Genomic DNA, 26,290 nt, shown 5'->3' with positions numbered 1-26,290 from the left:
AGAGGCTCACTATTTCAAGGTTTCAGCTTTTCCAGAACACAAAGGGACATGCTTGAAATTCATTCCTTCACGCTGATCCTGGGAGTCTTCCATAACCTTGAGATTTTGGCTGTCCCTTTGCTTCCCGTACGGAGCCGCTCACCAAGCCCTGACGCGCCTCCTGCCTTGTGTGTGGGGAGGGAGGCACTGGGGCAGAAGTGGCTCTGCAGGAGCATCGTGGCCAGCCCTGGCACAGCCCTGGCACTCCCCTCTCCCTGGCACTCCCAGCAGCAGCTCTGCCTGCGTGGCTGCCAGCCAGCTGAGGCATTGCCCGGGGTGGCACAGGAGCCTCCACGATTAAGGTGGTATTTGGAATTTCACAGGTGCCCGCTACGAACGACGCAAATGCCCACCCAGCCTGCAATGGCAAGGCTTTAGGCTAGTTCCCTGTGCATACGGAACTGTTCTGTCGCCTCTCCAGGCCCTGGGTGATTGCTTTTTCCTTTTGTTTTCACCCCTCGCAGGACCAGAGCCCATGGCTGAGCAGCAATTCTTCCCACGCCCCTCAGCCAGGGCGGTGCCTGTTTTTGTCACAGCAGCTCCATCACTGCTACTGCTGCTGCTGCTGCTCTGCCTGCAGGTCCTGGCTGCCAAAAGCAGCCAGAGACTGGAGTTAACGTGTGTGATCTGTAACGGGACACCAGCCCACACTGCCCTGCTCCAGCCCCACCCAGCAGCGAGGCTTCGCTGCTGACCCCCGACCCACAGGGAGAGAAAGCACCAGGCAGGGAGAGCCTTGCCAGTCCCCACTAAAGCCCTGGGTGCTGCTGGTGGGCTCAGCACTGGGCATCCCTCACCCCACTGCCCTCCCCCTGGCCTTCCCCCATTTGGGAATTCATTACTTCTGAAGCGCTGCTCCAGCATCTACAGCCCTGGCACTGGCAAGACTCGTGCCCACACCCATATCCAGGCTGCTGCTGCATCTCAGCGGCCTCAGACCATCACAGTGGTAAGGCTGGGGATTAGAGGGCTTTGCAGCCTCTGCTTTGAACATGTGTGGTATGTGTGGAGCCAGAACATTTAGGGAGACCCCACCTGCTAGAAGAAAATGTCCTCACCCTGGCACAACTGGACAGACACAATCACGCATGTTCCACTACACCTCCTCCCTCCTAGGCACACCCCATCCCCACATCCCTCTTTCCATTGCTGAAATCCTGTTACCATCTCATACAGCACATGCCTTACTATTTCCATCCGACAGCAAGGATTTCAGCAGCATTTCTTGATCTGTTTCATATTTTAAAGCAAGCAGCTATCCCTCCTGCCCTTTATCTCCTAACTCTACCCTAATAAATATGATTGCTTCATCCTGTGAGACCTGAATATCCATATCTGAAATTCCCCTAGCAATTAATACAGTAAAACAAGCCTATAAATATAAATAATTATGATAAAAAGGCATAAAATGCCAGACTTGGGTCAAACATACTCATGGAATGACATTAGCAACAAATAACTATGTAGGGTTTGAATGTAGCTGTAAAAAGCTGAATAAAGAGTAGCTACTTCATTGCCCATAACTGTCAGGCTCCTAATTTGGGCAGGCCATATTTTACTGATAGCAGAGCAAACGCAGTCATAATGCACCCCTACCTTTCCTGCTTTGTGAAAAATCCCATCCATCCCCAGGGAAGCAAGGATGCTGAAAACAGTGGTGTGAACGTGAGGTGAAAGGATAAGACAGAAAGCACAATCACAGGATGCAATTCCCATGTGTTTGTTGCACATCATTTGCTAAGTTCAATTTTCCAAAAGCTTTGTTTTATTTTTAAAGGTAACATCTTTATTATTATTATTATTATTATATTTATATTTATTAGTTGTTATAATTATTATTATTATTATGCAGAGATGAGATTTTTCCCCCTTTGATCACAGAGCAAACAGTTTGCTTTTGAAAATGTTAATGGAGTCCTGATTTAAAACATTTTTTCTTCACTTTTTTGTTGTTGTTGTTGTTGTTGTTGTTTTTTAAAACGTTGCAACAGGCAGGATCTGGGTTTCGGTTTTCTCGTCCTACACAAAGAAAGATTTTGGAGTTCGCACTCCAAGCCACTACTGGTAGGTCCTGCCTTGCTCAGTTGTCATCGTCTCAGTGTGGTTTCGCCAGGTGGGGTGGGTAGGTGGGTGGGAGGGGAGGAGTTGGAAGAAGGGAGGGTATTTGTCAGCTATGTCGAGTCTTGGTTAACAACTTTGCCTCCATTCATGGTTGGTGTCCCTGAACTTTTCCTTGAGCGTCCTTGTTTTTCTCCAATTTCATGCAGCGATGGCTCTCTGTACATGCACACTGAAAACAGAAGAGACACCCGTTAACAGCCCTGAAGTCACAGACAGTCATGACCATAACAAACTATTTCTTTGTATATGATGCTGAATTTCAGCCCCATTACAAACACACACACACATACCCACACTTACAAAACCTCTACTGACCCAGCAGCAGATCGTGTTACCAAGCAGGATCTGTTTACCTGCCCTTGCTGCCATTTGCTTCTGTCTCTGTATTCTTTCAAAGGCAGAGAGACGCAGCAGATTGACTGCTCACAGATACACCTTTCTCGGTTTCCTGTGCTTTACAGCTTTTTCATGTTATGTTCATATATATAAAATAAACACTTTAGCTCACAGAACCATGTACTGCCTTGAGATGCTGATTATCATCTAACAACAGGTCCAAGAATGGGTTCCCAGCCCTTGACCTGCAACAAAAGCCCTTGAGAGACCTGAATCAAAACTACGTCTGCATCTGAGCCATGCAGACGTTCTGGGTGTTGAGCTGTGGTTCTGAAGTGGTGCCTGAAGCCCGTTTGGCTCCACTGGCCAAGAGCCGAGGTCTGCTCTCAGCACTTCCTATTTATTCCTCTGTAAATCAACCCAGTCAAGGTCAGGGCTGTGAGCAGACACATGGGATGAGTTCAGTGACAGCAAGTCAGGAGCTGTCCCAGCTTTCCGTGGTCGCCTGGCAGCACCTGAGAACAGGGTGGCTGGAGGGCACCTTCTCTCCAGACCCTGGCTATGCTGTGTGTGTCCTATAAAAATGTACTTGCTGGAGCCCAGACAGCCGGAGAAAGCAACGTCTGCCCAAGGCATGGCTCATCCCCACGTCCTGGGCAGGACAAAGCATTTATCCAACTCACCACGTGGACTAAGTCCTCACGGCTGTCCTCGTGCCATGTGAGGTGTGCCAGAGCAGGGGCATGGGCTGCTCGCACTAAGGAGAGCGTCTCTGATGAGCTCACTGAAAATGTGGCAGGGTGCAAATGTGATTGTAAGAGTGAGGCATCTCAAGGGCAGGCACAGTGGAGTTGACAACATAAGACAGGTCCAGATGCAAATGCCATTTGCAGATCTTTGCAAATATTAGGAAATGAAGAAATGATTGTGTACTCCTTCATTCTGTGAAGCTGTCATATCACAAAGAATGGCAGAGAGCTCCAGCACAGGATAGAGCCTATCAGGGTTTGGTTCTGGGTAATCAACAAGAACAAAACTTTAAAAATTATCTGAAGAAGTGTAAAAATACCCCACCCCATGTATGAAAAGGCAATGTAAGTGCTTGTATCTATCATCTCCCCTGATTTGCAAATAAATCCCAGCAATTAGAGGCAGGCTGAAAATGACATTATTGCTCTGCGCTTTTAATACTGAGTAGATAAACAGTTACAGCACTGTGCAATAATACAGGACAGAGATAAAGTGCAGTCAACTGTGTATTAATAGGAGGGACATTGAATTGAATATATGAGCAGTGAAAAAATATTACTTTTCCCATGGAGTATTTTTCATTCAGGGCTTTCAAAGCAGTTGAAACACACACACACAAACACACACACTCACACACACACTGGGCCTCCTGGCAAGGCCAAAAGGATGTACTGCTCTGCAAACTGTTATTGCTACTGGAGCCGTTGTTTTCATGAAAATTAGAAAAAGGAGAAAATGAAGGAGTTGTCCCATGGGTCTGGGCAAGGATGAGCCCTGCCAGAACTGCCCATCAGGTTCAGACAATGGATGCTGTCTGCATGCTGCAAGGAAAATGTGTTATACAGCAGCAACAGATGGAAGAGGGCTCTCACATCCCCTTTCCCTCCTGAGTTGCCCCTCACACCTTGGAAAGTGTCACTCAACAACAGCGTGATGGTGAATTTGCCTGTTGTGGCAATAAATAAAATAAAATTAATAAAATTAATTAAATAAAAAAATAAAATCCTAAAGAAAGTATGACATGGTTAACAACTGAGGAAAACCTGTGCCCTTGTGATTTCTTACCCTGAGTTGCAGAGTCTCTGGATAGCACTGAGGGTGTGCATCAATTCTGTGACTCACCTTATTCTCGGATGTGATGTTTGTCCTGCAGAATTATGTATTTGTGCCAGTGTTGTCCCAGTGCCACTAACATTCCACACACAAAGTTTTGTCTCAAGTGCACTGTTGCCTTCATCCTGATCTCTCTAGTCCCAAGCTGGAGCTGGAGGGACCTGCACTTCCATGAGTTCTTCCCCCAGACAGCTACCAAGATCATCTCACCCACACTCATCCCCAATAACCCATCAGGCTGGGCCAGATGCTAAAGCACAAGGACTGAGCACAGGTGAATGCTGCAGCAGCACCATGGCATGCCGCCTTTCCTCAACTCCCTGCCGCACACGACGGCCTTTGGGCAAAAACCTCGAGCTGCTAACAAGGCCCACAGAGTAAAGAATATAAACCAGGCTACAGAAGTAAACAACATTTGCAGCTACAAATGAAGGAAACCCTGTACCTGGCAAGCAAATAGGACAGGAATTTTAAGTCTGTCTTCCAGTCTAGTGTATGATACAAATACTGATGTGGGGCATGGCCAGAGACTGCTCACATTGAGTTTTTCAGACAGAGCTGTCAAAGCCTCTGTACCAGACAGTCTGTGCCAACAGCCTATGCCAGAAAATCTGTAGCAGTATAGGACAAGCATATTTTCAGTATTTAGATACACCTACAGGATCAGTGTATGCAGTACTTACATGGCATCATGCACAAGAGATGCCTGGATATTCTCCAACTCAAGAGGCTTGTGCACATGTGCTGAGCTGTGGCCGTGGCTCAGCAGGGGCTGTAAACCCCCTGCACTGTGGCACACAGGTGTGTACCCCTACATCTGCACAGGCACAGGGCTTCAAGGACAGCCCAGCACGTTGTACAACACAGGCTCTTGGACTGCAGCTTGTTCCTCTTTGTACTGAGGAAGTCTGAGCGTGACTCACGCAGGGAGATGTTAGTCACGGACTGGGGAGGGGGTGTTTGCAAATGGACTGTTGTGAGTGCCCAGATCTTCCCAGCTTTGAAGGTACATCTTTGGGGTCCAGGACTTGCAGCACTCACTGGCAGGTCTCTTTGGGATCCCTCTGTGTGTATGTATGTGTGCAGACACAGCTCCCTGTCACCTGCAGCGAGGTAAAGCAGCAGCAGCAGTGTGACAGTCACGCCCGGATGCCTGGGAGGTCTGCTGGAGCACACGGCACAAGGAGCTTTGGAAGGATGAGCAATTCAGCTAGAACAAGAGTTCCCTCCCTGCTTTGCCTTGCTTCTCCCACCCACCCACACCCACACACCAAGCCAAATACAGTCCTTAATGTCTGGAAACCAAGCTAATGCTTCGGAGTTTCAATCAGATAATCAGCTCCTATGCCCCAGATTCCAATCAACACATCCATATTCATGCTTTAATTGGAAAGTGCTGTTAGCCTGATCTGCTGAAGAGCTGCAGGCATTAATGGAAGGGGGTGAATGCAGTGGAGCTGTGCCCGTGTCTGGTTCTTGTGGCTTTTGATTCCCTGCTCCCCTGTGAACCAGCAGCGCCCGCCACTCACAGGCACAAGGGAACAATTTGCACAGAGAACAAACTCAACAATTAGGAAGGAGACTGAGGTACAAGTGAGGAGGAAGGGGGTGGCAGGGACCATACTTCCTGAAGGCAAAGGCGTGGAAGGGGCTGCCTGTCACCCAGAAACAGCTCAAAACTCTTGCCTACATGCTGGCACAGGATCACACTCTCATTTCTGCTTCCCAGACACGGCACTGGCACACCACCCACACGATGACACTGAAATCACCCTGGGCATCAGGGACTGCCTGAGTTTGGGAAGCACTGTTTTGTGTCCTGACCCTAGCCATTTCTCACTTTGCATCACTGCAAGTTGAGGAGATTCAGGGCATGCAACACACTCCATTTCCTTTCTCTAGAATATGGCAAAAAGCTTATTAAGCACATTAGATATTTCCCATCCATCCATCTTCACTCTATGTCTTTACTTCCCCAGACTCTTGCAAGTCAGGAGGAACCCAATTTTTTCTAAGCTGCTGTTTAGTAACTGGGCAGCCCTGAAGGATCACCATGTGCCCAATGGTGCCCGGCTGGATCTGGGCAGGGCTGGAAGCACATCCTCTGGTAGCAGCCCAGGGAAGGCTCCCTGCCTTGACAGATACCACAGCTCTGGGCGTTGGTATCTGCCCGAGCAGCTGCATTTGCCAATGTTTTGGTGCAGGGAATTAATTGCCTGAGCAGCAGCACCCAGAGGCACCAGGGAGTGAGTGATTAGGCACCCTCATTTTCTGCCTCTAATTACTGTGTTCTAAATACCACCTGATGCATTTCAGAGGCATGTGAGCTTGTGTCTATCTGGTGGTAAAATGTGAAGGATGCTGCCAGGTGGAATCATACTTTGTTCAGATAAGAAAGGCAGCACAGGATTGCAAAAAGCCAAGCAAAATCATGGTTAAAATACATCACGCTTGCCATCTAATAAGATGATCAAGAGTCTGATAGGTGAAAAAGTGAGTTAGTGTGGGATAGAAAACATAACAAAGCCTGCCCACCTGGAAGACAGACACAAGAGAGGAGCTGTGTTAGCAAAGACTTATAGAGTGTGGAGATTTTGAGGTTTGACTTTTTAAGGATACTTTTTAGGATGTTGGGAAAGTGACATTTTACATGGGCAGGTAGTAATAGGATAATGGAGAATGTTTTAAAACTAAAAAAAGAAGAGATTTAGGTTAGACATTAGGAAGAAATTCTTCTCTGTGAGGGCACTGAAGCACTGGCACAGGTTACCCAGAGGAGCTGGAGATACCCCATCCCTGGAAGCATCCAAGGCAAGGCTGGATGAGGTCCTGAACAGCCTGATTTGTGGAGGGTGGCATCCCTCCCCATGGCAGGGGGTTGGAACTAGATGTTGTTTAAAGTCCCCTCCAACCCAAGGTTTCCTGTGACTCTATGCTTTATGTATTAAGGTGATACCTTTGAAGCATTTTTCACGAGGCCTACTGCATTTTCCTAGTCAACAGTGTCTTGTACTTCTTTACAACATCTGAGGACTCTGCCCTAACAAAACTTGGATGTTATTTCCCTGAGGAATGACACCGGGAAAGATCTGGCTGCTTGGATACTCATCAGTGGTAATAAATGGATCCAGACCAGACATTAACAGGTCACCTTTGTATCTGAGATGTGTTCACATCATGAGGGCTGAAGTGCCATAAGTTCAGAGTTAAGGGTGGCTCTGCTGATTTAGACAGAGGTCGTTTTCTGCTTCTGTGGCCAGATTTGCCACCCCAAATGTTTTCAAGTTTGGGCCAGGAGAGAAAAAAATGTAACTCTTTGGGAGAGTTACATTTGGAAATTATGTTTTCAAGGAGAAGGAAATATAAACACCAGAGCACATCCACAGTAAGCATCTGATAATATTCCTACTTAAATGACTGGAAACTTTTCACATTATTTGAGATGAATTTGGATATTTAGAAGAACAAGAGGCACTGTGGATGGTAGGGTTCTTCCAGCACTAATCATTACAGACACTTAAAAGAGACTGAAATTTCTCTAAAAGATTGCTTGTTGTCCAAGTGACAATTACACTCAAGCTCATTTCCTTGCGCAGTCTAGTTCAATCTCGATGTCTTCCCTTTAGGGCTCATTTAGCTCAAATAATCAGTGATCAGAAATAAAAATATCAAAAGAAATGTGTTGCGTATGTGTGTTTTGAAGCAAAACTGGCACCACACAGTACATCAACTGCTGCCTACCAGGCTGTTTGCCTTGGCTTTGCCTGTGCACAGAGGGGAGAGGAACTTAACGTCTCCCCTGTTGTTACTTAGTAAGTTTTTTGTGCTTTCATATTGATTAAGCTTAATCTTATTTCCAAAAACAAACAAATCTTACCTACACTAAATGAAAAAAAACTCATACCAACCAAAACCCAAAATTTTTCCAGTTGGTATCTATTGAATTTTGTATGGAATACCTCCAGCATCCTGCCAATCTACGTGAGTCAAAACACTCTGAGTTTTTAGCACAGCAGAAAGCCGTAGTTGCTAAAAGCCATAGGTAACACATATCCCTATAGAGATGCCACTGTGTACATATGCATATATGCTCCCATGAGTACTCAGAAATTGTCTGTGAGGGCATTTCTTATTTGTGTATTAGTTTGCCATCCATTTGCAATTTCAAGGAGACTTTCGAATTCAGAGAGCAGGATGAAGCAATGGAAATCAAACAAGCTTGGGGAACAATCTGGGCTTTTTTCTGTTTCCCTTCCCTGTGAATTCTCTCTTCACTAAACTGCTGCAAAATTTTTCTGTACATCAGAAACAACTGGGAAGTTTCATCTCAGAGATAATGGCCATTGAGTGGTAGGGGAAGTGATTCCTAGCAATGGATGTGGCACCTCTCCTTCCCAGGCGGAGCAGATTCCTTTTTGAACACACTCCTGTGTCAGCCATCACATGGCAGGGCTAATGCTGGTGGTGATGCCCAGCAACAGGAAACCTGGGGGTGTGATTGTGGATGGAAGCTGCAAAGTTCCTGTGGATGGAAGCCGTGTCCTGAATAAGCAGCAAAGCCCACACACTGGGGCAATCCACAGCATTCTGCAGAATCGACATGCAAATACAGCAGGAGAGTGCTTTGAGTATTTCCTTGGAGTCATAACAAAGAGAAAAGCTGTTAAAACAGGGTGGGAACTGCCCCTTTTCTGTAACATCTCTGCTTGCAAGCTCTGCTCAGGGGGACTTTGACAGATGCGGTGCAGTGGAGTCACGTGGAGACAAGCGCATTTTACTCCAACCCTCCCTGCAAGCCTCTGCTACCTACAATGAATCTCCAGCTTAGGAACAGAGTCGTCCGTCTGGAGTCACAGTCCCAGACAGCTGAATGCTTTGGGAAGCTGACACGTGCCTTGGCTTGGGAGACTGCCAGCTCTTTGATGCAGCAGCGCTCACAAAGCCTGACTGCAAAGCATGTGGAGGAGGGAAGGAATGGAGGAGCCCTTAATTTGGCTGCCAACTTCCAAAGCGCTCGCTCGCTCGGGAGGTTATGTGACAGCTGTGATTGAAGCAAGTGTGGGAGGATGCAACTGCGGGAAAGGGAAGCTCTCGGGCTGGGCTGGATTATTCAAAATGAAAGGCAGAGCAGCATTTGCTGAAATGAGATCTCTGCTGTGGGTCAGGCAGCTCTGTTAAGGCAAGGCTTTCCATGAGGAGAGCCACAGGAATGGCCTACTTTTAATGCATGCTGAAGGAAACTATTGAGCCGTTCGGCAGACACCATGCAAGCTAGATTAAAAAGAAGCCTGGATTCAAAGGATCCCACTGATCAATGTCAATGCCCAGCCAGGAGGTGGAAACGCAGCTGTGAAAGCCGGTGCTTGTAAAAGACTCTCCTTCAGGTCAAGGCAAGAGAGATGATGGTGACCAACCCCATGCCTGAAGCAGGCCCTGTTCCTTAGCAAAACACAAGGGCTTAGGGTACCAATCCCACTAATGCCTCTGATAAACAACAAAAGGTTCCTGGCTGCAGAGAAGCTGTTGAAAACAAGCACAGGACAAGCAGCCTCAGGCTATTCCCGACTCTTTCGACACTTCCATTTCCTGTGCAAGGGCCACAGATACTCTGGGAATGCTGCACTGAATTTCTCTTGAGCTTTGCTTCAGAGGGTCTTCTCTTCACTCACAACTGCCCACCCCTGAGCTGAGAAGCCTTTAAAAAGGCCACTGCTGTGGGGAGTGTGCTGTGGCCTCCCCCACTTGTGAGTGGTATCTGTTAGGTGAGCATCAGTTCAAACCTTCTCCCACAGCCAACATAGTGAGAGGGAGCACAGAGCTGTGCAGTCAAGGCCAGCTCCAGGCTACTGTGTCCCTGAAAGGGACAAATGGCAGGACTGAGATAGGGTCAGAAAGGCATACCTAGTTTGGGGATCAAAAAGTAGTGTTTCTCCCAAACAAGAGATAAGAAGTGTTGTTTGCAGAATCAAGTTAGTACCTGTTAAGTTCTAGGCTTATCACCATTTATCAGGGGCCAGTCCACAAAAAAGCAAAATATGCTGGCAGGAGCCCAAGACACACTTCAGAGAGTGTACAGGCATCAGCAGGAGGGCAGAACTTCAACCCCATGACTTCCACTGAAGCCTCACACTGTGATGAAGACATATGGCATGACAGCATCCCATCTAACTTTGGACAACAACTCTACCCCCAGTGACTAAACTAGGATGTCTTTATATATGAGGAAAAACAGATTTAAGTTATCTCAGGGTAGACATATAAAGATCATCCACAGCTGTGCTGGTAGGACTCATTTTTCTTCTGTTACTATGAACAGAGTGCCAAAGTCTAAAATCAGGTGAGATAAATCCTGTCTCTACTGATGCTATATAGGACTGGAAACCTACTGAAATACACTGGCAAAATCCTCTGAGAAGACAACATTATGATCACTGCTGCATCATATTCCTTTGGAACAGTTGGTGGCTTTTCTTTACCAGTAGTTTCTTGTGTTGCTGGTCTTTTAAATTCATCCTTTAGCACCCCAAAGTTAAGAAATCCCCTTGAGACTAGAAGGAAAGCAGATGAAATGCTAACAGTGCAGCCCAGCATTTATCTGTAGTGCTACAAACATTGCTTCTCCTTGCTTTCTGCTCTTGAAGCCCAACACTCCCACCCAGGAAACCCCAACTCCAAAGTTGTTAACTCCCCCCACCCAAACCCCACTGAGGGAGGAAGGGGGCTGATTCCATACCTTCAATGGGTTTGGGTACAAAATGTGATGAGGGTTTGGTTTTTTTCACTCGGTTTCCCTTCATAATTTGACCTTCTTTATTGAGTCCCAGGAACCACGCTCGTCCGGATTCTTGCTGCCGGTACAGCGTGGAAGAATAGATAACGTAGTAGTTTTCAAAGACAGATTCTTTAAATTTGCACTCTGGTGTGAAAACATCCTGCAGTAAAGAGAAAGAGAGAAGAAGAAAAAGCAATGGAAGAATTAATAACTGATCTTCTAAATTAGGCACCACTGAGTGATACACAACGGTCACGCACTGCAGTTAACAACACAAAACAACAGGCATCAGCAATGCCAGCTCCCAGCAATAACACCCATCCAGACAACTCCCGGCTGAAAGGCAAGGCTCTCCTTCCCTGGCAGACCTGTGGGCTGCAAAATGGCCTAGCCAGTGAACAGGCATGAAAAACGTGCAGGAAAAGTCAGAAATTTGCCAGGATTTAGACTAAAATACTAAGCAAAAGAAAGAAAAAGAGAGCTGAGAAGCAGAGGCAGCTTTGCTGTTCCTGATGCCTTCCCCTAGCTTTGTCCATACCTTCCCTGTGATGGGCAAATGTACAATGCTTGTTGTCTAAAATAATGAGGTTTCTTCAAATTCTTAGAGGCAAAGGGCAGTTTATTGAACCATTTAAGAGGATTCAAAGAAATGAGAGTACAAAAGCAAGTAAACCATTTAATTTCAAAAGCTGCATGAGGAAATGCTGGCACAAAGCCTGGAAATCTTTCAATAAAGAAGTAATTTTAAAGACTTCTGGCATAAGTATTTCTGCAGGCACTGAGAAGCATTTCCACACCTGTCCTGGAGCAGAGCACATATGGATCTGTCCAGGACATCCCCTGAGCCTCTGATGGCTGTGGGAGTGGCTGTGCCTTTGCCACTTGTGCTGGCTTTGCATGAAGCCTCCAGGATGAAATTACACTCAGCTATGGACTAGTACTTGTTACGTCCCAGTATTCAAGATTTTCACAACAGAGAAACATTAAACCTATTCTAAAATACCTGGCTGGCCAGGGGATTCTGTGAATTCCCAAATCTTCAGTGAGTCATATGTGCTTGTTAGTGGGTTGGGTTTTGTTCCCAGACTTTGATATTGAGCAGAAAAGTTATCCTGGCCAAACAAAATCCCCCACTAATTTTCTAAAATCTATTTTTGCAACAAAAGTTTAAGCCACAAAGAAAATTCATTTTCTGAAGCCAAACTGTTTCAGAAAAAAAAAATCCCTTCTTTCAGGTCCCAGACAAGGCATTTCTGAGGCCTGTGAGTGAAGGTGGATGCCTCTACAGGCAAAAGATGCTCCCTCCCAAACCTTCACCACTCCCAATCTTTGGGAGCTTCTCCAGCCTTGCCAATGGAAAATCCATGACCAACATCTGAGCAAAGCATCTGGAGTAATGCCACGTATTTGCTGCAGACCTTGTTCAAGAGCGAACATTCTGAACATTCAGCAACACTCAGGAACGTGTTCCCAAGTGATCTGGGGGTAATATAAAGTCTTGCTAGTGTGACAATAAATCCAGTGTGCAACAGACCCGCAGAGACTGGCAGGCTTGAAGCTACAGAAGATAAAGCACAGCAGAAAGCACAGAGCTGTGCTGCACACGTGAATTCTGCATCAATCATTAGCACCACACAGGTAAAAATACCATCAGCAAAACGGGCCATTTTGCCTTATCTGAGCGAGTCCTTCTTGCCGGAGAAATAAATATTTTTAAAAGAGAGTGAAACAAGTTAAGAGAGATCTAGATGACTTAGAGCACTATAAAATGGTGTTTGAAGTAGCTTCCCAAAAGAACAGTGTTTAAGCGTTCCTTAAATCTGCCCTTTATCTCCAGGCTTTGTCTTGCCAGGGAAGGCGCAGCTCACCTGGGAGCTGGGCTTGCAGGAGCTGCCTCTGAACTGCTGGCTCGGGGGCACTCCCTGGCACCAGGCCCAGCCAGGCAGCAGCTCTCAAACCAAACTGGACCACTCAGTCCCCTTTCCCATGCCTTCATTACCCCACAAGTAAAAACCTATCACAAAAATTCCCTTTAAGGGGACTAAAAAGTTGTCAGGGTGTGAAAGGTAGCTCCCAATTTGACCTAAACATGGAACTAAGACTGTTTTCAATGAAGAAGGAATACAAAAGCTAATGCATTTTGAAAATGTTGTTTCACAAAGGGAAAAAAAAAAGAAGATATTTTAATTAAAAGTTATTGCAAATTAAATTTTCAGCTCAATATCTGTTTTGAAATTACTGCAGTATAATATTTTATGACATGCAGCAGTAGTTCATAAAAGCAGATGCTGAATTGTATACCTCCTTGTACCAATAAACCAACAAAATTCTTATATTATTTTAAAGAAAATGCATATAAAGACATCAAAGTAATGAAGATTTTTTAAAAAATCTATTGATTTCCTTTAAATGTTTATGCTTCCCCACAAGCAAACAAAAGCATCCCATTGGTTGTGTGAGTTGGCTGGATGATTCCTCATCTCCCATAATTCAGTTGAAACAGCACTTCAGGATATGAACCATGGCAACACTACTATGAAACACCCCAGCTCTGTCCATTCAGCAGCTTAGAAAACCCACAGTTTTGGCAGCTAAGTTTTAGTTAAATAATACTGGGTTTATCCACTATTACCCTTCTTCTTACGTATATCATCTCACCAGCAACAACCATCCCATGTGGAGACAGACACTCATGGGATACTGCTCATCCTGCCACCAGACTGACATGTCCCAGGGTCCACACAGGTCTGAGCAGCAGAAATCTCTGTGGGCACTACCATGGACTTGACACAAAGAGCAAGAGGATGAAGAACCAGATGACCAGAGAGGAGATGGCAGAGGAACAGGACACAGGCCACTCTCCCAAGCACTGCCTGAGGATTTTTAGAGTGTCCTGTAAATCTCATTAACATACAAACCCTTATGTTTTTCTTTACTGGTGTCTTCTTGATGCCCCATGGCCAGCTTTCAGCTACACTGCATCATTTAGTTTCATCACACGCCTTTTGCCATCAGCTTTGGGGCTACCAATAACAAAAGGCTATTGGGATATTAATGGCAGAACCTCTCTACAAGCTTCACTGTCAAAATGAATTGTGCAATTATGCTGAATCAGCTGGGAATGGCTGTTTCAGTTGTCTTAGGCTGAGATGAGCTGGGAAGAAAGACAGAAGTGCAGGTGAGCATAAGAGGCTTCACAGTACCAAAGCAGTTCATAGCAGCCACTGCTGCACAGACAGAAATCTGAGATAACAGAATGTATTGTTACAAATTCACTGATCTATTGACCACACTTATGGGGCATGCATGATTTAGGGGATTTTTTATTTGTTTGGTTTTGTTTATAAGTTGATGAAATGTGTTAGATGGGCAGACCTGGAGTCCAATATTTTCTCTTCATCTCAGATAAAGAGTGGGTAAACATAGCAAAGGCTATGCTCAGGCTGTGCCCCCCCACGTGCTTCTAACAGGGCTAAGGACATTCTGCACCAGAGGTAATGCCATGGTAAAGCCCTGGGATCATGAGCACCACTTCACTTGCCCAGTTGCTGCAGGGACCTTTGGAAACAGGCTTATAACAAGTCCCACTCAATTATTTTTTGAACTCTCTCCTTGACTGAAATAGCATGACCAGGTACAAGGCAGTGAGAGGACAGATGGCTTCTATCTTTTAATCACCAGTCTTTTTTTCAGTCTTTAAACAAAGAAATAAACAGTGACTCTATTTTCTGCACAAAGTCCACAGAGGTCCCCTGTCAGGACTGTCATGAACTCAGCTAATTCAGAAAGCCCACCAGTTCTTCTCATTGAAGAGCATGCTTGTGATTTGTAGGAAAAAAAAAGATCCTCTCAATTTAATTCAATGTGAAATATGTATTTGACTGAATTATTTTTGCATACAAAGTAAACAAATACATTTATTTGTTTGCCATTTGGAGATTCAGAGCCTGAGGTATTTTGTTAAGTGTCTACAGATATTACTGGAAGTGGCTTGGAAAAGCAGTTCTTTTTTTAATTGTTAAACTAAAAACCCGCATGAAATATTTGCAAAAGAAACGCTAGTAATTTACATGCAAAATGATTAGCATCTGCTTGCAACTTGTTTTTTTCATCTCAATCCAGTCCCTTGAACAAAAGGCAATTGTATTAAGATGAGTAATTACATTTGCTTTGAAAAAACAAACACAGGTCTGGTTTGTGCTAACTGTAGTTTTACTGTAAATTTCCCAGCCTAAAAAAAACCCCCAAAACAACACAGCAGCTATCACACAGAAAAAAAGGGAGATCACATTCAATGGCACGTAGAACCAAAAGGAGCTAAAAGGATGCATCTGCCATTGGGGGGGATTCAGTGTGTCAGACCTGCTCAGGGAGGGTATAAGGTATCATGGATTGTCCCAGAAGTTATTTCTGGGTTAGAAAACAGATGTTTCATTTACCCTCGATCCCAGTAGTGCCACCTGCCATCCATTTCCTAGATGGAAATATGGATGTGACTTCCAGACACAAGCCAACCTCTGCATCACTTGAGTTAGTTTGGCTCTTCTGGGAGATGTTGGGAACGTCTGGGCCCATCTACTCCTCAACACAGCACAGACTGGTGGTGGTTTGTGAGAGGGAAGATTTTTTTCCTGATCCCACTCAGCTTTCACCTGGCCTGGTCAGGTAGACCTAACCCAACCTCTTTGAACAAAGTAAGTTTGACTGGACTCTCCTTTGCATTTCTGTAAAGCTGGAGAAGTTCCACAGACATCAGTGCAGAGGCACTGCTGTCAAACCTGTGGGCACAAAGCTGTAGGGCATTCAGTGATGCACTGATGCCCTCCAAGGTCTCAGCTCCTTCAAAAAAATGCCAACGCAACAGTGTGACCCCAGTGCTTCCAGGGCAGTACACAGCCCTGGTGCTGCTAAGAAAACAGTGCCAGCCCCTGCCATACCAGCCTGGGAGCATCCCTGCCACTGAGCATCCTCAGTCAGGACGTGCAAAAAAAAGGGTCTCCAGTAACCAACAGCAAGGTGCTTCTGGGTCCTGATCACAAGAGCCAGCAACCTGCTCCCCAGAAGCCCCTGGTGTCCCCAGATCATGCAGAAATGGTGACAGGTTTCCATGTGCAATGCTCAGGGAAAGCCAGCAGGAAACTGTCACAGGCTGCTGTTGTATTCAAACCCAGCTGCTCACTCAACGTCCCTCCAGACTGGGCAGCTTTGTTCATATTGCTCACCATTTCCCTACAAACATCCCCAAAATTGCCAGATAAATAAAGATCTCTTTTTTTTTTTTTCAAAGATCTCATTTTATTATAACCAGAAGGAGAACAGCAAATACACACATCCACAAGCAAACCTAATGACTTAATAAATTTAGTCACTGAAACTAGCAGCAATAAAAGAAAAAACCCATTCTGCAAGTAGTTTGTACCACAGTTTAGGAAAGGGATGTTAATTACGAGTGTTGAAATATCTCACTAGCACACTCCCAGAGTAACAGTTTTCCTTTGTTTACAGCACTTATGGGTTTCTCTTTTACGTTCTGCACAATTACTGAGCCAGATCTTCAGATGGGATAAAAGCACTAAACTGCACCATAGTCTATGGCATGGCAAGGCTTCCCTCCCAGAGAATCTGGCTCAGGATACTTACTGATGTTAGTGTTAATACTTAAGAGCTCATCAACTCATTTAAAACATATTAAGTAGCAATCATAAATATCAGCACAGCTATCAGCAGTGGCATTTCACTGTTGTTGCGGAGGCAGCGCATGGAATGATTGGATGGTGTTCACTTGTCTGTATAAGCACTATTCCATCCTGGGGAAAAGGATGGCACTATAGAAGAGCATCTGTTTTATGGTGCTCTTTACCCAGTAAAGCCCATTCTACATTCCCCACTGACCTCAGTTAGGGCAGGGTTTCATCAACACTCCTCTGATGCTAACAGCACTGAGAAATTCAGCATTGAAATCAATATGGATGTGCAAGACACCAGATTCTTGAAGACATTTGGGTTTCCAGATGAAATGCAAATGCCCAACTCCCATTTAAACCCCTGAAAACTCAGAGACTATGTCTATGAATATCTGGGAATTTGTGACCAAAAACCTCATACGACAGCACTTGATCCTGGCATACTCTTATTCCCAGGACAGGTCTTTAACCAGAGAGATTCCATTCACAGGATAATCCCTGGCAGGATAAGCCCTGTGCAGATCCCAGCAGCACTACCATAGGCAGAGATGCCTTGCACAGAGTCTGATGCAGTTCAGTGCCCACCTGCCTCAGTGTAGCTTCTCCCCTGACCTAGGGCTGCATCTGTCTGGAAATGCTTTAAAATAATTGTAGCTGAGCTCTCTCTTGGCATGTGATCAAGAACCGCAAATGTGCATCCAAACTTTACATCTCATCACATCTTTGTCCAGATGGCAGGTGATATTCTCCTCTTCACACTCCACTCTTCCTCCCCCTTCTAGCTCTGTAAGAGATTGGTGACAAGTCTTCTTGGTGGCCTTTTAGAAGTAGGAGAGAGCAGATACATTTTAAAATAACAAGCTGCTATATGGGAGTGTACAGCCCCGCTGCAGAGTAGAGATTCACTTGATGAGGCAATATGGTATCTGAAAGCATTCTGACTCCGCCTGGACCATCTGTGGGCTGGAGGGAACACATTTTCAAATAAATCATCATCCATGCAGGTCTGTTCTCCAGCTCTGGGAGCTGGGAAGCAGCATTAGCAAGTCACCTAACTTACTGCCTCTGAAAATTTAACTAGAGGGCTATCTGCCCTCACTTTTGTGGGAACTTTCTGTACTCAAGGTAAATAATTGTTCAGCTGGCTTCCTTTTGAAACACCCACACAAGAAGTGGAGTGCAGATCTGCTAAGTCTTGTGAGCTAACCCAATATTCCTAGACAGGCAAAAAAACCCAAGTGCTGGACAAGCCTCTGTAATGAGGATGCAGATCTTTATATGCGGACAAAGGTTGTCCTAAAGCACCTTTTAATGTTCAAGGACTGATTAAATTATTCACGTCACCATCACTGAGGAATGCTGGAGACAAAGGTGTGATTGCAGCATGGACATGCCCAAGGTGTCCTGCAGCAGCAAGGACATCTGCCCAACACGCAGCAGAGTATTGACCAAAACCTGTGGTAGGTTCCGCAAGACACTGAGCTCTATTTCACCCCAGACAAACCAGTTACCTCAATCACAATGAACACACACAGATCCACACAAGCCATGGTCTCCCTTTGGCTACAAAGCAGGTGAGTTTTGGGGATCCTAATCCAGAGCTGTCCATCCCACCACAGCTCAGCATTGTGTTCTTTTGCTTTCAGCTCTTGGCCTGCCCACCATGCAGGCACACTGTCACCAAGTACTTCATGAAGTGGCCAAATTCACTGCATTGGCCTCTGGTGAGCTGCTCATGCAATCCTCACAGGAACACAGCTTTCAGCCCAATGATTGCTGACAAGAACATAACTGGGGATGACTCTTCCAGCCAGGCTGCTCACTTCCATACCTCCCTGGAGAGGCCGGGGGTCTCTGGATGAGAGAACAGGCTCTGTCAGTCAGGCCTGGGTACCAGTGACTGCACAGCTCCCTGAGCAGTGCAGAAGCCAGCACATCGAGCTCCTCAGCCATGTGGCACACTGAGCAAGGCACACATTTTGCCCTTCGCTTCACCTTTTCTTAACGATGGACCCCAAATTCAAATTCACACTTGGAAGGAGTAAATTTTCATCCCTTCTTGTTAAAATACAAGGTATATTTGGAATTTACTTGATTGATTTGGTTTTTAATTTTGGATCTTATTTCAAGCTGGAATTTTAAAGTCTGTGGAAGTTTGGACTGCAATGAACTGGAGTAGTGATCACAGCACAGCTCACTCATGTGGCACTTGGCCCATCCAGTGCAGCACTGCTCCTCCAGGAAAGCAACTGCTTCCCACGAAAGGGGTTTTTCCTGACACCATTGTCTCTGGTATTGCATTTCTGGCAGCCTGAGGATCTGGTGAAGCCCCAGGATAATTTCTAACCTGGGAATCCCAACTCATCTATTGTCTTCTCTACATTCTGTTTTCCTGACAAAGTGTCTGAAATTGCTAACAATGTTATCAACTCTGCTTACTCTAAAACACCACCCAGAAATACATTTTCGCTTTCAGACATAATGCTCATGAGACAAGATGGCACTAGATGAAGATATGTTAGCTGCGTACAAGAAAAACAGATTTCCTAAATTAGCATCGTACTGCTTCATCTGCTAAAGCCTGAAATAACTATAAAGAAAAACAATAATGTAAGAACCCTAGAAACACAGCCAGATGGGATGCTCTGAACCTCTGATCTCTGTTTCTTGGCATCAGTCTGAGTCTGAGCACAGGGCAGAATAACTGGATTTGTTGCTTTTGGTTACGTTTGGGATCCTGCTATTTTTATTATTGTTGATAATAATTACAATGTATAAACTAAAGTAATGGTTATGCATTTATAAACATGAGATTATTTTCTTCCGATAGTCAAAAGAAGCCTTTTAGTAGAAAATAAGCAGTCAATATCATGGGTTTATCTTGTTATTATTTATATGAAAATCATCCTCAAAGGCTCAAACCAGAGTATAAATGCCTCAGCCATTTAATTAAATGCCATCACAATGGCAGGAGGACAGGGTAGCCTTCATCATTTCTACATTTTTGTGCTGAAGTCCTGAGCACTGAAAGACAGCTGGCTAGATGCTCTGCAAAGAGGAGGTGCCAGTGAGTGGAGAAACAAATTTCAACCAAGTTCCATTTCAGTTTCTTAGGCAAACACCCCCTCTTTGTGACATAAATGAAACAATGCAATTATAACAATGTCAGCAAGGAAAGGACTGAGAATGAGCCCCGGCCCTTGTAAAGAATAGTCTTAAAAGTGTTTTATGGTTTTTAACACACAGACAAAACTGTCCTGTTCTCACCCAACCGCACAGCCTGCAAAGAGTGCAGGTCTGAGGGAAGAAAAGGGCCTCTACCCAATTTTCTGTGTAGCTCATTTTTTCTGTGTAATTCATCGTCATGTGGGGAGAAGATAAGAGGACTTGCCAAGGAGCTCACCAGGCCTATTACAGCCCTGAGATGCTGATGTGCTGAGATAGCCTCTCTGCTTTGACTCTTAAATTCAAACTGTGAGACTCGCTGGAAACACACCCTATCTTTCTTAATGCTGGAAAGATCTCTCCTGCATTAAACCAATTTCAGAGTTGTCATGACCAGGGTTGGAAATTCAATTTATTTGCTGTTGGAACCTGATTTTGAAAATGAGTGGTGCTAGATTATTAATATTTTGACAGCTTACTGACAGATTGGCTACACTGGGCAATTAACAGAAAGTCCTGTGGTTTAAAGCATCAACTGAGGCTGGGGTGAGCTGGTGTTGGACCAGCACTTTCTTACAACCAAGATGAAGTGTTATGAAGTGTGACAATTTATGTGGCTTTTCCCACCCCCCTGTACCCACTGCTGCAGCGCCTACACAGTGAGAAGGAAAGGTTCACAGAATATTCTTGGGAGGAGGCCAGCTCTGCTGCCCACTGGGAGAGCCAAAGGGAGCCCTCTGAGATCTGTGCCTCAAAGCCTGGGCCCCAGCAATATTTCTGCTGACAACGCTAGCAAAAAAGGTTCATGGTGCTCCCTTAATTTCTGCCAGGGTGACACTCAGGTGACACTTCACACCCCTCTGCTCATCATCCCAACCCACAGTGAAGGTAGGAAGGTGCTATAAAGGAAGACTGTGGAGGGTGTGCAGGCACATTTCTGTGGCTTTTAGATATTTATTCACTGGTTTTCTGAGAATTAAGAAAATCAACCAACTCTGCTGTGACAGAATTTCCATCCACATATTGACCACAGTACCCATGCACAGCTGGAATGAGCTGACAAATCTCACAGCCCAAAACAACTTCACAGACAGTACCAGGCTTATCAATACCTTGGATGGATTTCCATGGTATGCATGTACTGAAAACTTGACTTGTTCTTCTTCTGTTAGTTTTCTTTTGATATGAAATAACCCGTGGACAATGCACAAACATTTTGAATGGACCCAAACTATGCCACAGCTCAGATCTGACTGTTCCGGTGTCTGCAGCCAACTGACCCATCGTAGCTGATGCTCTGCTTCCCAGGAATCAGACAGATGGAAGTATATCATAAGGGATTTTGCAGCAGTGGCTGTAGTGAAATTTTTCACTCTGTTGCACACTTTGCTAGAGAACACAGATTAGCTTTTGGCATCTGATCCTGTTCAGAAGCCAACTAACGACTTCAACTTCCAAACTAAGATAATATAGTCACTCTAGAGAGAGTAATATAACACACTAACTCTATTTGGCACAATGCACAGTAAAGCAGGAGACCATTTTACTGTGGGAGTAGCATACAGGAGACTGTGCAAATGTCTTTAAATTATATGACCCAAAATCAACAGAGCAATCCAGAGTTAAAAATTACTGCTTTCTCTTTGTAGCTACTTACTGCAGCATGCAGGCTCAGTGAGATCCAGGGTTTACAATCAGATCTGAAGGCATTTAATTATTTTTTGCATAGACTGTGTAGGACCAAATTCATAGAGTGAAACTGTTGATGGCAAGGGTTGGATGCTGGCACTGTAGACATTTCAGGATGGATTCAGTCTGGTCTAGCTGCCACCTGGTCCCATGGTCCCTGACTATCTAGTATTTTAGGGGCACTCCCAAAGAGAACCCTTCAGTTTAGTTTCACCCAGAAGTGAAGCTAGTTAGCACAGCCTGAACCACTCTGCAGTGCAAATCGAAGTGCTGCATGTGAAGGTGACTGGAGGGATTTTTCCAGAAGTGCAATCCTGGTCTAACGAAAGCACTAATCCAGAGATAGCTGGGATAGTTGGCTTACCGCAGTGGGGTATAATAAAGTAGGCATGTGATTACGTGAAATGTCAGTGTTCTTAAAAGGGCCCAGTGGCCCTGTATGCCCTCTGGAAAGCAGGGACGTGAGCAGCCCGCTGTAACCTGGGTGGGGGCTGTACACAAGGTGCTCTTCTGCCACGTGGAGTTTATGCGTCAGATTGATCCTCTATGATCTCAAATGCCTCAGCCACACTGGATGTAATAACACAAAGCCTTCCAAAAAGCACTTACCATCAACATCCACAAACAGCTACACTGGCCACAGTAACAACAACACAGTTGCTAAGCCTGTCATTTGAAATCAGCACCTGGCTTGCAGAAAGCCAGAGTTTACCACACGTCACAGCTGGATTCTTCCGAGGTTTGAAAATATTTTCCTTAGCATGATAAATTTTAAAGAAATCTTATTTATATGTTCCAGGAAACATGCTGAGGGGGAAGGAAATCTCAGAGCTGTACTGACTAAATCACTGGAGAAGAAACATGACATTCCTGCTTTCTTCTGTGCTGTTACAGAACTGGGGGAGGGAAAAAGGCCCCACTGAACCAAAAAAGCCCCACAAAAGAGAAACCATTTGCTTATAGGCATAACAGCCCTTTCTTACCATTTGCAACACTTAGTTTCCATCTGTTTTCATCAATACTAAGTCCTGAATCATTAGTGCAGCAACATGAGCACAATTGGATCCTCTAAGAATCACTAAAGCTGGACTAAACATTCTGTTCTAGGAATAAGCACTGATTCATGAATGTTTGTATTAAAATTGATACGATCACTTCCATAACAATGGAGATGAAGGAGAAGATGAGAAGTCCTGTGGAAACATAACTTCTGGTGCTGGGAGAAACCGAGAAAGATAATCTGTGTCGAAGTGTCTGATTTAACTCAGCCAAAGGCAGGGACTTCATGCAAGCAGAATGATCTGGTAAAACTGTGATGATCTGTTCATACTAATGGACTTGAACAGTCACTTCTGTCGCCACAATATATGGCACTGGGGTCAGAAACAGGCAAGGTGTCCCAGCCTATACTGAATGATCATCACCATATAGCACACACGAAAGTATCTGAAAGGTGAAAACCTGTGAAGCAAAAATTCAATCAGGCAAGTGGTAGAATGCTTATCAAATCACTGGGTTTTATTTACTAGTTCCACAATACTGAATCTCAACTGACCTAGGTGAAGCATATTAGCAAGCTGCTAATTCACAAATACATGCAACTGCACTTAAGAGGAACACACAGAAAGTAAGAGCACCGTGGGGATCATTTTACTTAGAAAAGGGCAGTAAAAAATATGAGGCAAGTGAGGCACAAAAGAAAAATAATGAGAGTTGTGAGATTTTGCTTTTTAAGCTGGTCATTAAAAAATAAACTTTTAACTGACAAGGATGCTTTAAAACATCTGCCTTCTAAATTTAACTTTGATATTGAAAAGTCTTGGGTTTTGTTCCTTTGTTTTTTTCGTTAGCATGCATTTGATAAAAAACTGAGGCGTGATAATCCTGGTGCTACACATTTTCAAAAGCCATTCTTTAGCTGCAGCCTCTTCAGAGGGTGCAGATAACATTTGCATGGATACAAAGCCCTTGCAGAAAGAATGTTCCTTAAGGGCAGAACTGGCTGTAGGGTTTAATATTGTACGAACTGAGACTCAATATCAGCAGCATTCAAATTAATAGCCATTAAATTATTTATTCATATCAGGTTCTGGAAGGCAGTAGATGGACTACGTTGTTCTGAAGGCCTCAACTCCCATAAACTTTGCTGCATGACTTACTTCAGTTACCTTTTTGAGGAACGTACATTCATTATTACAAGTCTTGGCACACATTAATGCCTTTGGTTCCTTCTTTCTCTGATTTTGTGAATGGGGAGAAAAGTCTGTGCACCAAGTAATGTCCATATCCAGGAAGCAGATGCCATAGTGCAGCACAATCCATGCCCCAGTGCAGCAGAACAGAGAAGGTGCAGTGTGGGAGAGGCTCCCTGAATTGTTTCTGTCCTTACTACAAAACAACAGTTCTCAACAAAGCTCCATCTATAACCTTCCAATTTCTTTCCCCCACAAATTACATGATCCAAAAATTACTACAAAGCTGTTTTGAAATACACCAGTTTCAACAGTTGTCACTTTCTATTTTCCAGCCAAAATCTAGCCCAAAGTCCCTATGAACACAGGCATCAGGGTCAGGGGTCTCAAGGGACTCCTGTGGAAAAGCTCTGCCAGGAAGGCAAGGGGGCTCTTAAAATGATTCAAGAGCCTGCACCCCTCCAGCCAGACCCAGCCTCACTGCTGGCTACCTCAAAATCATGGGAAAAGCCATCTGAAAAGCATCACATACATCTTGTGAGGTCAGAGGGACAAGCAGCAGGGCCACAAAAACACTGACCTGAGCTGCTAAAGTTGCCAACAAGGTGGTACTCTGCACTAAAGAACTTCTCAGCCTTTTTCCACCCCCCCTTATGTCCTGAGCCCTACTTGACCTTGATCCATTTAATTACATCCATAACCAAATTACACTGTAGCAGAATGTAATTATGCAATCAAGTAATGAGCTATGGTTTCACTTTTGGTCTTGTATGCAAAGCCACCTTTGAAGAGGGCAATGAAAGAAGTGATTATTGTAAAAGGACAGCACAGCCCCATGTACTAAACACTGGTCATGATGCAGGGGAGAACGTCTGCTGCCAACATTGATCCATCAGCTGCTTTTAATGGGCAGCTGAAAACCTTCTCTATGCTGCAGCCTCACAGCTGGAGCCATGGGTTTCATCCTGATACCAGACATACGTTCACAACAGGCACGCTGTGCGACCCGTGGGCCTCCACACCTCTCCAGCCAGCTGCCTCTTTCAAACACACTTATTAAAACTGACTAAAGAACTGCTGCACTGCTGGCCACTGCCAGATTGGCAGTCAGGCAGTGGCCAGCAATAGCACCAAGAGAAAGGTGTAAGAACAGGGAAAATGCAGTGAAAGCTCCTCCTTGCTCTTGGCGGTCTGCTGCGTCTAGCAAGGGTGTCCTGGTGCTTAGGCAAAGCAACCAGCCTCCTGTGGGACTGCAGAAGTGTGGCAGGCACTCCGTGTTCAGAGCTGGCTGTGGAAGACAATGTAGATGATGAGAGACAAGAAGGACCTGAGCCAGGAGAGGCTTCAGTGAAACATTACAGGATGGAGGATTCCTGGTGGGGCTCAGCTTGGAAGAGCAGCTCCAGGATTGCACTTTGCTCCCCAGCTCAGTACCTGTCAGGTCTCAGCCCATGGAGAATTTGCATTGTTGAGATTTCAAGGTGTTTGGGAGGAAATGGCTAAAGAAAACCTGATATTTCATGGAGATAAGAAACTGCCAAAACCAATTCCGAGCATCATACTTGTCTGTGTCATGCCATACTCACATTTACACAGGCAGCTCACAGAAGTAGGATCAAATCCATAATGCTGCAAGCAGGGTGGAGGTCTGTCCCTGAAGGTAAACAAATGGTGCCTACCAGCAGAGCAACTGAGTATTTCCATTTATCGCACTCACACAAGGATCCAACAAGAAAGTCCCACCGGGGTGAGGGGGTAATGGACTAAGAGAAATGAGGTCAGTTGCATAAGATCCTTGAAAAGGCTGTGTCAGAGTCAGGATCTGGATTTTCTGAATCCTAGCTTCCACTGCAAAAGCTTTCCTCTACTGCATTCAGGAGAGAATGGGAAGATACTGGTGTGCCAGACAGAGCAGGATCCACTACCTGAAAGCTCCGTTCCACATCACCTTCGCAGCCCAAGATCCCTGGCACCAAGGCACAATGTTGCTGTGCCCCATCTTTTTTCCCTTTCTAGCAGGAGCATCACAACATTTGGGAAAGTGAAAGTCACTCAGCAGTGATGCCAAGCACACGCACATCAAAGGGCCCCAAAAGGTCTATGGAAATGAATTCCCTATCGTCAGCAGCAGCTTCTTCCTTTGCAAAGATAAATAGCTTTTTATGCATGCAGTATATGTGCTAGCATGTACTCTCCAGCTGACAATGTTCAGCCTCCAGTGTAACTTGTCAAAGCCTGATATGCTTTCCCTTTATCAATGTGGCAAACTCCTGAACACCGTGTGCTCCAAGCAGTGGGCTGCTGTCCCTGTAGGCAACACAATGAAGCGGACTGTCATTCTTGCTGCTGCACTCTGACACGTGCATCTCCTGGTGATCAAAAGCCAAAACAGAGCCAGATGCAGCTCACAGCTTCACCAGCACAACCCC

General features: G+C 45.1%; 1 protein-coding gene across 3 annotated transcripts in view; it reads right to left on the bottom strand.

Moving 5' to 3' along the window:
• Positions 1-1,772: 1,772 nt before the first annotated feature.
• FGF12 (fibroblast growth factor 12) overlaps positions 1,773-26,290 on the bottom strand; it is a 218,325-nt gene continuing 193,807 nt past the window's right edge. The window contains exons 4-5 of one of the 3 annotated variants that reach the window (XM_066193337.1): positions 11,093-11,291; positions 1,773-2,329 (exon numbers count right to left, since the gene is read on the bottom strand). In XM_066193337.1, the coding sequence (XP_066049434.1) occupies positions 2,211-2,329; positions 11,093-11,291 (318 nt within the window). In that variant the 3' untranslated portion in view covers positions 1,773-2,210. The remainder of the gene's footprint in view (positions 2,330-11,092; positions 11,292-26,290) is intronic. The other 2 variants (XM_066193338.1, XM_066193339.1) reach the window with 2 other exon arrangements.

This window comes from Chamaea fasciata, unplaced genomic scaffold (assembly GCF_029207755.1).
Source record: "Chamaea fasciata isolate MVZ Bird 193981 ecotype frontalis unplaced genomic scaffold, bChaFas1.0.hap1 SCAF_11, whole genome shotgun sequence".
NCBI lineage: Eukaryota > Metazoa > Chordata > Aves > Passeriformes > Sylviidae > Chamaea > Chamaea fasciata.
This window is presented reverse-complemented; position numbering and strand designations above follow the sequence as displayed.